The 14023-nt window shown below is 34.3% G+C and overlaps 2 protein-coding genes across 2 annotated transcripts; one reads left to right on the forward strand and one right to left on the reverse strand.

Annotated features, from left to right (window-relative positions):
• Nucleotides 1-499: 499 nt before the first annotated feature.
• Nucleotides 500-7137, reverse strand: LOC111405475 (probable methyltransferase PMT11). The gene is made up of 9 exons (XM_023034374.1): nucleotides 6205-7137; nucleotides 5768-5917; nucleotides 5415-5685; nucleotides 4594-4704; nucleotides 4126-4285; nucleotides 3180-3437; nucleotides 2769-2891; nucleotides 1341-1418; nucleotides 500-1067 (listed from the first exon to the last, which is right to left on the reverse strand). The coding sequence occupies exons 1-9, from the start codon at nucleotides 6913-6915 to the stop codon at nucleotides 860-862; spliced, it is 2070 nt and encodes a 689-aa protein (XP_022890142.1). The 5' UTR covers nucleotides 6916-7137; the 3' UTR covers nucleotides 500-859.
• Nucleotides 7138-9443: 2306 nt separating this feature from the next.
• Nucleotides 9444-10532, forward strand: LOC111405476. The gene has a single exon (XM_023034375.1). The coding sequence runs from the start codon at nucleotides 9470-9472 to the stop codon at nucleotides 9740-9742; it is 273 nt and encodes a 90-aa protein (XP_022890143.1). The 5' UTR covers nucleotides 9444-9469; the 3' UTR covers nucleotides 9743-10532.
• The last annotated feature ends 3491 nt before the right edge of the window (nucleotides 10533-14023 follow it).

A 14023-nucleotide genomic window follows, 5' to 3' on the forward strand; every position in this document is an offset into this window, starting at 1 on the left:
AGGAGCAGAATTTAATTATGAAAAAATTTACAAACAAATTCCTTTTCGAAACTGTAGAGATGGAATAAAATGAAGGTTTGAGGAGGAAATGTAATTGGGAACGAAGAACAGGTCGGAAAATACATGGACCTTTCCTCAACGAAGGACACAGTCATTGCTCTAAAAAACTCGTTTAGACACAACTCGAAAATCACTTAACCACAACTTTTTATACTTTTTTAGCTCCCGTTTGAACCACATTATTGTAAAAATAAGAATGAAAAATATAGCCGTTATGAGCCTCATATAAAAGATAAAAAGTCAAATATAACGATTTGATGTGATGAATAACGATCATATTTTTCATTTTAATGAGAAAATAATAAGGCTCAAACAGGACCTTACGCCTTAATTTTGCCTAGGCCTCACGTACGTTCATCAAGCTTGTTCATATACATTTATTATAACATATCAATTAAATAAGAATATTCAANTATTTAATAAACATAAAGGAACTAAGTAAGAATCAATAATGCATCAGCGTCAAGAATTAGCGACAAAATGTTCAATAATATTCCGCAGAATGACTTTGAAAACTGGAGCTTGCACATATTTTACAATTACACAAGTGAATGACTCCCCAAATATAAAAGAAAACAAGAGCAGAAACAGCAAAATATAAAAATTCTATGAATTGTTAGACCACTGAATGCTAACTTATACCCATCCGATAATTGTAAAGCAGTAACTAGGTATCGGGTTTTACCATTCTTGAGATATCTGTAAATGTCATTTCATTTTAACAGCTATACAAGCGACACCATTTCTTTCTTGCAAGTACAAATGGAAGGTATGATTTGGACCCAAGTATCTTTTAATTTCATGCTTGAAGGAGGCGTTTATCGCCTGTCAATATCCTATAACTGGCATGAGGGCCCTCAGATGTGTCTCGAATTGATACATGCCAACCCATGGCTGTCGCGATCTCTTCAAGTTCATCCATAACAGCAAGAGAATCACGAATGTATACACGTCCACCGGGCCTTAAAATCCGATCCATTTCGAGCATGATGGTTGAGATATTGCATCTGAGGTAAAGAAACAGAAACAATTCTTGTGTACAAAACATCTGTATACAACTAAAACAAAATGGACTACTGAAACAAGATCATCCATGAACTTCTGCATATCAAATGCTTTCAATTGAAATGTCAAAAAATACTATTTTTTGTCCGTCAGTAATTATATGAAATTTAGTTGTTAACGCCAACTTTTAAAACTGAAATTCCTTGAGTCGATATTGCCAATTTGAAATGAAAGTAGTGTCTATGTAGCAAATAAAGATTAAAGAACTAGAGTACCTTTTTTGTTCAATGGAGAACAGGCCAGCAGCGTGCAGAAGGTCATAGGTTCTTGGGTATGTGTCAAACGGTTCACACCTGTAAAGTGGAATACAAGTAAATATACAAACATCTAACGATAATTCATTTGCTTAACAGCAGCAAACACTAATCCATGCCAGAAACCACCAAATACAATTAATGAACATTTTGTGATACAAATTGTGAGAAGGTTTGAGACATCAAGGTCCATTTCCAAGTATATATCTATCCTCTGATACTTGGACTCTTCGAAATGGTTGGAGTACCCATGTCGGACACGACACGACATGGTATTGGCATGGGATATGTATCCGATCCTCCAAGTGATAACCGGATACTTCGCCGTTTTTCACTTCTTCTTTCCTTTATTTCTTTTCCTTTTCTTTCCGTTTTTATTCTCTATAAACCTAGCACCACCACCGAAAGGGTGGAGAAAGGCGACGGCACTAGATTTTCCCTTCTTTTTTTTCTTTCCCTTTTTTTTAATTTATGTATCAGTGGTTTAAGGTTTTTTTTGTATAAATTGAAAATAGGTTCTATATAATATTACTTAATGCTCCGCTAAATTTAAATTGCAATCAAATCCCTCATTTTCTATTTTATGTAATATTTAGTAATTAACTTCTCATAATTGAAAATTAAATCCCAAAATCCTATTTTATTCGTCTTAACCCCTTATTCAATACTATTTCATTCCTTGTGAACAATTGATTTTCATCTATTCAAAATAACATCTTGAATTAATAAAAAAATTGAAATTTGAAAGTCGTATAAATACTCGTGTCCAAAATTTAGACTATTTTTAGCCATATCCCCGTATCCTATATTTTAGAAAATAAAATATCCGACACTTAGATATGTACCCATACTCGAGTCCGAGAATCATAGTATCTATCCAAATAATGCTATCTAGCACCAGATATGCGGCATTATGTGATATGTTCAAGTAAAGGTGAAATTGTGTGATAATTTAATTAAACTTATAATTTAATGTCGCTAGTGCTGCCACCTAGCCCCGGTTCGGCCCTCATTATTTGTAATTTTAATCTTTAGAATAGTGTTTTTTGAAAAAAATGTGGTTAAAAAAGTAGAAAAAGTGTTCAACTTACGTGTATATTATTTTATTAAAAAATGTGTGATTGAAAAAGAAAGAAAAAATGTATTAACATTTTAAGGTGTGCCAGACGATCACCTAGACTGGTGTTAAATACCAGTGGTGCTAAATAGCATTACTCATCTCATCCTCCCTAAAAGTTTGTGGCGTTTCTTTATTATTTAATTTTGGAGTAGGGGTGAGCAAGGGTTAGACTATGTAAGGAAGAAAATGAGCATGTATTATGCAATACATGGAACAAACATGAAACAATAACTATAAGAATATCATACAAATGTATGTCGAATTCATACCAGTCATGTGTAACTCCAATAAGACCACGGTCATATATGACGGGCAACGTATTGGGTCCACTAACAGGGACAACGTTGAGAACCCAGCAATCCAATTGATTTTCAATCAGTGCTGCTGCAAATCTGCAATCAATTGTTTAGAGTCAAATGATTGAACAAGAAATTTAAAAAAATACTTTTACACTTGTTTGGCAAATATAAAAATCAATTTAAAAAAAGAGGAACAGCAGTGAGTCCTACAAATTGTAAATAATAAATGAGTAGTAGTTATGAATGTGTGATTTAAATTAATGTTTGTCTTGGACTGAATTAATAAATTGATATATAAATTGGTTGCCAAACAAAGGCTTAGTGACGTCCAATGTAAAATATATAGATGCATAACAAAATAGGAAGCAAAAAAGCAAGTACCCTCCAAAGCCAGCTCTCATATCCAACACATTTCTAAGTTTGAACTTCTTCCAATGTAACGCGCGTACATAACTTTCAATTATTTCCTTCCAATATATTGATTCTGCCCTGAAAAGCTCATTCCTTGACATGTAAGCATCAATCTGTATGCTCTGGAGCCTATATGGAGGATTATGCAACCGTGCAGGCCAGGTGGTAATATTCGAGCCATATCCTTCCTCAGGCAATCGTGTTATACATGCCTTTAAATCAACATACCTAACATAATCAGCAACAGAATCTGTCAACGTAAGAACTAAGAAAATTTCTGTGTATCAAGGACAGAAAAATACGAAGAGAGCTCTAGTAACCCAACTCAGCTGGATGCAAAATTCAATCACCGGCATAAAATGGAAGGCCTTTACATTCATGAGCAACATTTTACAAATTTTAAATAATTATTATACATTCATAATTGACAAATCCCCATTATCTTCTAGTGTGATTCTTCGCTAGGAAATCACTCAAACAACACGTTTACCACTTGTAGTTCTTTTCACATTTATGTCATGCAAATTAAGAAACAATAATTGTCAATAATTTGTGGAAGAATTTTCTGAATAGAAAGTCATTTTGATGTCTCACATTTATTACTCATATGTCCCTTGAAAAAAATCTCTGCCTAAACAAGCTTTTAAGTTAATTCTAATGCTCAGAGAACAAATGTCAATACACAATCTGCTTTGCACTCTCATTTGTACAGCTTCATAACAGAAGAATATATAGCTGACCAACCATAATTTGCTAAATCTTTCAAAGAATCTACCGATTCTACAATCATTACATGCTAGAAATGTATATGATTGCATGAAGACAATGAAACAATTGTACTAGAAATCATTACATCCTATGTTAATCTGCTGATCACTTACAAAAAGATAAAACCAGAAAACAATAAAATATATACCAAACACCGTCTGGATCGTCATCTGGATCACACAACTGTGGTTTGGTTCCTTCCTCGCGGCTTAAATAGCAGCTATTGTTTAAGGGCTTCTGCCATATAGCAATGTATCCCTCCTTCTTGACAAGCTTCCAACAAAGACGACTGGTAAGCTTGACCATTTCTGGAAACAGTCAAAAGAAATTGATTTATCACAAAATGCTCTTGCTACTAGGAGGGGTGCCATCTGCTAAAGTTCAATTATGCAATACATAATCTGGAAGCCCTTGCTCAATTAGTTAGAATATGGTAACTTCAAAATATTACATTAAATTTAAAGAAATTTATATGAAATAGGGTGAGTTACCGAAAGCTCATGAACTAAGCTCTTTTTCATGGATGACAAGCCAAAAAGATGAACTGTTAGATTCTCATAGATAAACTGTTGCTAAAAGGGTTTCCGAGTTATGCACAATTTCAATGTTCTTTTACCTTCCCATTGCTCTTCGAGAATTGCTTCATGCTTATAAACAGGCTGTGCTGCCCAAGCAAAATATCCCCCGGCACGGAGAAGCCTATTGACCTCAAGTAGCAAGATCCCGTCTTTGACATGGCACATCAAAAGAGAAAGGAACAAATGAGAGTTTAACATCAGTAAAGAGCATTTAAAGCAGTTGATCTCTCACTGAACCAAAAAGAGTACAAAATTAGCAGGGAAGGTTTAAATAAATAATGATAGAAAATAGGACAAGCAATATCATATGGCAAAGATGATGGATAAACATGAAGACATCTTCAAATAATAATATCCTTCCCTCCCGTCCAGTGCAACAAGATGTTGAAATATGAATTGAAACAACTATTTCAAACCTTAAACCTTGGATTTTTCATGAAAGATAACCGAACTCCACTATAACTAGAATCCAATGCAGTCTTCAAAATTAAGATCCAAAATTACGAACATGGTAAAGACACATAATGTATAGCTAAATGGTCAACTTAATTTACAGCTTTATGGATTACAACCATTTACTATGATCTCAGTTGCCAGTTCAAAGGATGGATAGACTTATTTGGATTCTCCAGAAATTCTTTGATTTCTGGGAGCAAAAAAGCTCCATGAACCAAATCTCATTGGAGAACCATACAAAAACTAACAAAAACTTCAGTTGCACATTAATTCAATTTTGTAAAATAGAGAATAATAACTGAAGTACAATATGTAAAGATCATGTAGAAATCACTGAAGCTCTCTAACAAACAATAATATTAAGATCAAACCATAAAATAGCATACAAGATAGGATAACAAACCATCTCGAGTCCAATTGATTCTACATCTTGAACAATGTACCAAGTCAAATGCTTGACTTGGATACAACAATCTTCGTGTTGCAAAAGCCGCCACCATTGCAGGCACACCACGCTCAAGTGCAAATTGAATTTGGTTCTCATGAACGTCTTTTGGAGCTACAGATAAGGTGGTAACATTCCGTGACAATAGATAGGCACCAAAACTTGCCACACCACAACCAACATCCAACGTTACTCGGGTATGGTGGCCAAATGCAATTTCAGGGATCATCTACACAAATATGAATATTAAAAGAGTCAAAGCCCATTCTTTACATTACAATATTAGCAGTTTATGTAATCAACAGGAGCACCTTCTCAATCTGATCCAGATACTGATCTGCCCCATGTATAAATTGTGTGCCACCTCCAGGAAACTTGAACTTGTCCTTGTCTATGGTGATCCAATTTTGACCCCCTTTCTCCTCAGCTAAACGTGCATGAGGAACGTTGCTAAACCAAACCTGCATGTTATTACATGGAAAAGCGACAAAACTTCCCTAAACTGGTTCAAATAAAATCCTAATTTAAAAACTAGCCCACAAATAACACGACTCAATCATATTTTTCGCAGAAAAAGCAGATATTCATTCCCATTTCTGTTAATAAGTGTCAGTTCAAACTCATTCAAGAAATAACATTTTATATGCATTCCCACAAAATAATAGTAAAATTTATTCAAATTCACCGCATCATCCATCACACAGCACAATAAGAAACACGAAAACCAGATCATATACTCGCAAGTTACCTCATCGCGGCTTTGGGGCCATGGAATGGGCGTTTGATATCCTTTCGGAGAGGGGACCAAGCAATTCAATTCCTTGCCTTTTTCAGGACAATGCCGCTCAAAATTTTCCCCTTTCTCTGTAGATTTCAACTTCTTAATTGCCTCCTCGTTGTCCAAACAGGGAATGTACTCCCTCATACTCTCCGGACACAATGGAAACTTGTTAACCCTAACTCTAACCTTACCCCCTTTGCCATGACTCTCCAAATTCGCAGTATCATTTGCCTTCCCCCAATTCTCCACCACCTCCGTATCAAACTCCCCCACCTCAAAATCCTCCGCCATCACCCCATTCTCATCCACCACCCCCATCCTTTTCACCGCAGGAGCCGGCGGTGGCGGCGGCTGATTCGGTGGTGGTGAAACTGATCCTATGCTTTCCTGTTCTTTGTTTTCATTCTTTTGGACTGAAGAGGTGTCATTTATAAGGGCAGTGATATTAAAGAATTTATTGTGATTCGGGGAGAGTGCAACCGAGGACGGTGGCCCAGTAATTTCATTGTGATCTGGGTTTCGGTGGGAGGAGAAAAAAACAAGTTGCTGTGAAGAGCCATCGGAAAAATGCTTGCCCAGGTAGAAGAAAACCACGGATACAAGTATAAATCCTGAGATTTTCACTAAAGTGGAGGATTTGAACAGATCTGCTGCCCCTCCATTGCCCATTTCCTTCATACTCCAGTTTAATTCTATGAAATTGCTGTAGATTCGTATTTTAAGTAGAATTATGCACGTGGAATATAGCTTGAGAGTGAAGGAACTGTGACATCGAAGTGACTTAAACGTTGTTCTTAGTTCTTACGGTTTTGACGATCGAGGGAGTAAAATAAGAATGTAATGTGATAGTAATTCCCACAATCATTTTTGTTTTTCATGAATTGATGAGACTTGAGAAGGGAAATTGGAAATAAAGTAGTTGCAGTTATGAGATTAGAAATAAAGTAGTTGCAGTTATGAGATTAGACGAGTTAATTGTTCCAATGGTCACTAAAATTAAGTCTATATTTTTTATTTGTTTTAAAATGTCAAATTTTGGTTAATGAACGTATGTTAATGTCTTCTATTGCTCATTAGCCACTGAACTTAACTCTATATTTTTGATTTGTCACCAAAGTTTAAAATGTCGAATTTTGGTCATTGAACTTGTGTCAATGTTTTCTATTGCCTACTGAACTTATGTTCATGTTTTCGATTGCTCACTAAAATTTAAAATATCGAGTTTTGGTCACTAAATTTTGGAATATACTGTACGTTATCACTTACATAATTGTTGAATTTTGAAAAATATCGAGTTCACAGTGAGTAATGTACAGTATTTTTTAAAATTTAATGAGTAATGTACAATATTTTTCAAAGTTCAGTGGCTAAAACTCGATATTTTAAATTTCAGTGAGCAATCAAAGATATTGACCTAAGTTTAATGACCAATTAAAAATATAAACCTAAATTCAGTGGTCATTGAAACATTTAACTCAGATTAGACTCTGCTTAATAAATTCTGCTAGCTAGGAAAGGACGATGGAAGACGATAGCTATACTGTTACGCAACTTCAAAAGGTTGGTGTTTTGTCACATTCTATCTTCAATTATATTAGGGTAATTGACTGGTACTTGCCTCTACTTTTAAATACCCCTTACCTTTCAATTTGGTGTAAAATCTCTCTAGATTGCCCAAATCTAGTGAATTATTTCTACTATCCAGTTATGTTAGCTTACTTGTTAAGTGCAATAAATAGGGGCCAAATTTTAAAAGGTTGACAAAATAACCCCTCATATGTGCCTATTTTGCATAATACCTCTTAACATTTTGTTTTGGCGCAAAATCTCCCTAAATCATCCAAACTTTACGGAATACGACGTTTTCATCATTTTTCTTAATAAAATCTTGTAAAATGACGACTTTATCCCCATTTTAAAATTTTTTAAAAAAAAGGAAAAGAAAAAAATAAAGAATTAATTGTATTTATAAACCCCAATTTTTTTAAAAAAAGTGCAAATGAGACCCAATTAAAAAAAATAAAAATAAAAAGTTCTTTCATCTCCAACAATCCCACTTACCTGAGTTACCTCTTAGTCCCTACCCAATCACCACCACCCCCACAAATCCCATCTTCTCTTATTCTATCACGTTTGAGCTATATTATCTAAAAATAAAATTTCCTCCAAATTCATTTTTTAACCACATATTCTCTCAATAAAATAATTTTATACTTAAACATAAAAATTTTTCATATTTTTTAACTATACATTTTTCAGAAAGATCAATATTAAAAAATTCATTATTGGGTAAAAATGGGCTCAAGCATAGCCTCTGAGGAATGTAAATGTCCATAATTTTCTTTATAGGTTTTTGAAAAAAATTCGTATAATAACCTATTAAACCCATTTTAAAGTTACTTTTAGCGACAACTATAAAAGTCACGTTTAAAGAGAGAGACGTAAAACTAGTTTGACCTGCAACACAAGGGAGGAAGAGGACTCCTACCCTTAACTGAATGTGAGTCTCCAATCTATTTAAATTTGTTTATTTGGGTCGTGATTGAAATCGTCAACATGAGCATGTTTGGTAGAGATTTTAATCCAATTAAAATCAATCTTTTGACTATTATTTCACTATTTCAATAGTCATTTTTGAATTTTTCTCACATTAGTAAGACTTAATTTATTTCTAACAGTCAAAAAATCAATTAACAAAATTCTTACCAAACAAACACTAAGTATAGAGCATGTTCAGCAGTAATTTTAAGAATTGATTTTTTGACCGTTAGGGAGAAAAGTGGAGGCCATCTGTGAATGAAGAAGTAAATAATAACGGCTGGAATAATGAAATAATGGTCAGAAAATCAAAATTTTTTTGATGAAAAATCACTGATAAACGGGGGCTATGCATGCAACTAAAAGTTGGAGTGCAAACTCATCTCACGGATGCAAAATTTCGGGGTGAGTTATCATTGTTTGACCTTGAGATACAGGAAAAAGTTCATATGAAAATAGGTGTACTGTCCTGGATTAACTTACGTGAAAATTACGTACGATTTTAACTTCTAAGAGAGTCTTAGCCAAAGTAATTAACATGACATATCACATGCTGATACAAGGGAAGGTAGACCATCCCGTCCTTGTGACATTTAACACGCATGGTTGAGCCTCCCCATTAATTGATATATAAAAGGGAAACCTAACTCAATTAATTTAACATAGAACATAGTGAGAAATTTGAAAACCATTAATGGGGAGCAATGAAAGAGCTAGTGGTTTCTTCCGAGTGCCTCTACACTACCCTAGGTACACTCGAAAGGACTATGAGGACATGCCCGAATGGAAGCTCGATCGGGTTTTGGCCGAATATGGCTTATCAGCAAATGGTGATTTGTCCTACAAGAGAAAGTTTGCAATGGGCGCCTTCCTTTGGCCTAACTTCGTTGAAACACCCAGTAATTCTGCAGAGACGATTACTCAACTCAACATTATTGAATATGCTCTTCTCAAGAAAAATATATGAATAGTATCAAATAGTAATGTGCTTGAACTCCTAGATGATGAAGAAACATACATGTTTATGTAAAAATGAATAATCCTGAAATCTGGATTTTGTATTAGTTTTATTTTCAATCATGCTTTACATATTCAAGTTCAATCTCCTAAGAGTTATTAGATTTATCATTTTGCCGTCGCTTTCAACCAGAAGACATAAATTAACCGACAAACTAGCAACAGAAATAATGTGTAACTGAAGAACGTTGGTAATTCCGTCCCCTATGCCAATAACTATATATCGAGGAGCTAACCAAAATACACTCATGGACAATTTTCCAACTCTTCCTCCTGGTATAAATTCTTTCTGCATTCTTAATCTATTTCTTTCTACTGATCCTGCAGTTGCCATGGATAAAATTGTGATAATGCCAATGCCGATTTGTTGGAGGATTCTAGTGCCTCGCTCATTTCCAATTCATCTGCTCTGAACTGGAACTAGGATCTTTCGTAGATAGAGACTGAAATTATCATCCCAATTGCTGTAAGAGATGACTAGAGCCTGGTGGGATTTCAAAGTTATGGCCTACCTTTCGGTTCATTGTGCTGCTTTGTTTAGTGAAGAATGTTCAGGTTCTTGCTATAATAATAATGGTTGTGCCCCTATAATTTTGGGCCCTGTGTGATCGCATCACCTGTACATCCTTAGGGCCGCCCCTGGCACGAATCTTGCATATATACATGATTACATGCATTTTGGATCTAATACATTTGGTATGTATTCATGAATTTTCTTAATATAATTTATTTATGATCAAGCTTGTAGATTTTTATGAAATATAATTATTGTATACCTATCTTCATGATTTTCTTTTTAATATTCATGTTTCTTCATCAAGGTTCATCAGTAGGTAATTACCAAATAATACCAATATTAAATAAATCGTCTTCAACATTCATGACACATCTAGATAAACGTAAAAGAAGCAATTCACTCTTTTAAGGCTTCTTTTCATGCAAAAGATATAGCTCGATTGCATATTTTCTCACCAATTTTATTGGAGACAACTCGATTTTCACATAAGTTCAAGTTGATGTTGTTGTAGCTACTAGCTACTATCGTAAGTTGGTACCCACCTAAAGAAAAAAGGATGTGTCTATATAGACATAGTGAATATATTCGCAGTGTGACGTTTGTAAGCAAACGCAGACTCATTTAAAGTTCTATTAAATTTTAATATTATCATTGTTTCTGTTTTAACTTACTAAAGATATTTTGTTATAATGGATAAATAAACTAATGTATTGAAATGCAGATCTATTAACATATAGTTTGACTGGAATTTTAACATATTATTTTTTTTACTGAATAATACTATAAAGTTCCAAAAATGAAATCCCAAGGTATACGTTGAAGGCCATGGAAACAAGTCTGTACAGTGCTCCAATGCTCATAAAAGTGAAATAAATGAATTTAAAAAATGAAGCATCGTTAAGTACCTTTAACGAAAATGGTAAAAACTTTGTTGAAATGGATGGAATCTGAATAATTTGTTGTCACGAATACCAGAGCTGTCGCGGAAAGAACCGGATGCAAATATAGGAAATCCAGTTTATTGATAGCACCTTACTTCTTGATTAATCTCAACACATCACCTACTAGATGCAGAGAACCTGTCACTAGGACATGTTAAATACACAATATTATACATTCGAACATCTGATTCTTTACCATCCTAAGAGCCAAATTGCAATATAAAAAAGTGCAACAAAATTTGAAGAAACCGAGGCCAAATAGGCTAAAAGGTGAGGTACTACGGTTATAAAAACAATAGATTCCAATTGCAGCAATGCATCACTTTGCAAACCAGAACTTCGTTAAACACTTCAATTCTTCATCGTAGTGGTTCTACCACATCCTGGTCTCTTCTTCATACATCACGTGCTGCACTTTTGTACCTTAAGTGCACTTTTGATGCGCAGTATTAGACAGGATTCAACATTACAATGAATAAGAATTTAACATTTTTCTTCTCTAATAGAAGAAAGTATTTATTTAATTGTAGAGTACTTAGCTTATAGGAAGTAGATCCGTTACATTAGTAACTGCATTTTTTTTCAATCAGTAAATGTGTAATATATTGATAAAAAAATCATGTACAAGTATACCGGGCAAATGGGATGCCCAAGTAATGGAAAGGCATAGATCCCTTGGCCATATAAGTAAGTACAAGAATATCCTCCAACTCTTGTCCACGAACTCCCACTATATACAAGTTAGACTTTTTTACATTCATCCTTAGCCCCTCAGTAACCGAGTTGTAATGAAGGCAAGAGGCTGAGTAAGTAATAGCCGATATTTTCCTCCCTTCCTTGGGGAGGTAGAAGAGGTAAACAACTAAGAAGACCAATTTAAGAAACCAAGAGAGTTCATAGATAAAATGCTTTTCTCCAACTTCCTACAAAATTTATTTCCTTATTGGATTACTTCCCCCCTAGACTTCCTCGATGAGAGAAGTGCATCTAACCCTTCCTGAACTCCATTTCCTCCCCATGTTTCTGTATGCCAATCGTTGGCTTATCTTTCAAAGGACGAGTAATGAACGGCAGGGCCGGCCCTGAAATTTTTGAGACCCTAGACAACAAATCGTTACGAGGCCCTTAAATATAATTTTTTTAGTAAGCATAGAAGTCTCTTTAATATCAATTATGATAAATCAAATTCAATTTCTATATATATAAATATATATATAATATTTTTTTTTTTTTAGTATTAAGGTTAGGAAAACATTATAGGGAAAATTTCTTTAATTTTTTTAATGCATTGATTCATTTTTTTTTTTTTATTGGGGTAGATCTTGCCATCTTGGTATATAGAAAAATACAACAAAATATATCACTAGGCTATAGTTTAATTATAGATCCATTTTATTTCTTAAACAAGAATGTAAGTTAATGACCCAAGTAATTTGGGCATCTTATTTAGATCAATATTGTTGTTGTATTTTAAAGGGCTAGAAACCCAACCCCAAAAAAAAGGAAATATTTTGTTAGGTCTCGGAGTTTTAATTTTTCTTTTGAGGCCCTTTCAAGTTGGAAGCCCTAAGCAATGACCTTGGTTGCCTTGGGTCAAGGCCGGCCCTGATGAACGGAGATCCTGTAATGTGGGTACCACAAGGTTCAATCACGGTCATGAGAAGATATAATGTAGAAGATTGAGGATGTATGAATTTCAAGGTATAGAAAATCAATTCATATAAATAAATACAGCTGTACATGCCATCAATCTATCCCAACACCACCAGAAATGTGCCATAAACTTCTCTTTGCAAATGTCTACTCTGAAACATCATGGTGAACAACAGAAACATGTCAATCAGATGGATGGAATTTGCAAAATTGGAAATCCCTCAAAGAATAAGACAAGAAACAAAATGACCAAAATTCATATCTAATATGCTAAACGTAAAAAGTTCCAAATCTCTAGCAGACGAGGGAAAAACTTACAACTTACCCATCTATAGAGTTTAAAATGTAGTGTATAAATGATTATTACAACTACAATATGAAAACATAAACTCTCAAAGTGTGAAAACCGAACCAATTGACCCTAAGCTATTTCAACACCGCCAAAGGAGTGTCCCATGCTATTGAGCTCAGATTTGTGTCACACCGGATCATACACTGTCGTCCAAGGGAATAACAATAGATATACCAAGAAAAAGATCCGCCGGAAGCCACCAAGAATTTTGTGGGAGATATGAACTTTTCCCACTTGGTTACCTCTTTATACTCTCTTTTGTTATGACGAGTCCAAATGAAAATAAATGAAGGAGTCTTGTAATTATAGAGTCAAAAACCACTTAAATTCAAATTCAAATATTGTACTATGATTAAGAGTGAATGTTGTTGGGAAAAATTGAGTGATTTGTATGTAGATTTATTTAAAAATTAGCATAATCAATTAAATGATATAAAAGTAAATTCAATAATAATATAAAACAAGAAGAAGGTTAGAAAATCAAGCATTGGGAGTTACGTCGAGAACGCTGTCCTAAAGTTGTGTTGCCTTCCCTTTGTGCTGGTTCTTTCGACACTACACGGCTCCAAGATAAAACTCATGTGGCTCTTCTTCTATGGACACGACCATAGGAAGAAAATTGAACGAGTCTTTATCAATTGCCAAAATTTTATAAAAGAAGAATAGAAGATAATATAAAATGACTAAAGAGTAGTATGAAAAGACTAGAGAGTATATTGCCTCCCCTTCGGGCAGGTTCTTTCGGCACTACACGATTTCAAGATAAAA

Source organism: Olea europaea, chromosome 12 (assembly GCF_002742605.1).
Source record: "Olea europaea var. sylvestris chromosome 12, O_europaea_v1, whole genome shotgun sequence".
NCBI classification, from domain to species: domain Eukaryota; kingdom Viridiplantae; phylum Streptophyta; class Magnoliopsida; order Lamiales; family Oleaceae; genus Olea; species Olea europaea.

Excerpts from the sequence above, each read along its gene's own strand:
- LOC111405476 (XM_023034375.1), top strand. The coding sequence starts at position 9,470 with ATGGGGAGCAATGAAAGAGCTAGTGGTTTCTTCCGAGTGCCTCTACAC.
- LOC111405475 (XM_023034374.1), bottom strand. The coding sequence starts at position 6,915 with ATGAAGGAAATGGGCAATGGAGGGGCAGCAGATCTGTTCAAATCCTCC. Across the intron at positions 5,918-6,204 it reads GGCCCCAAAGCCGCGATGAG|GTTTGGTTTAGCAACGTTCC; the intron begins GTAACTTGCGAG and ends AATAACATGCAG. Across the intron at positions 3,438-4,125 it reads GACGATCCAGACGGTGTTTG|GTATGTTGATTTAAAGGCAT; the intron begins GTATATATTTTA and ends TGATTATGTTAG.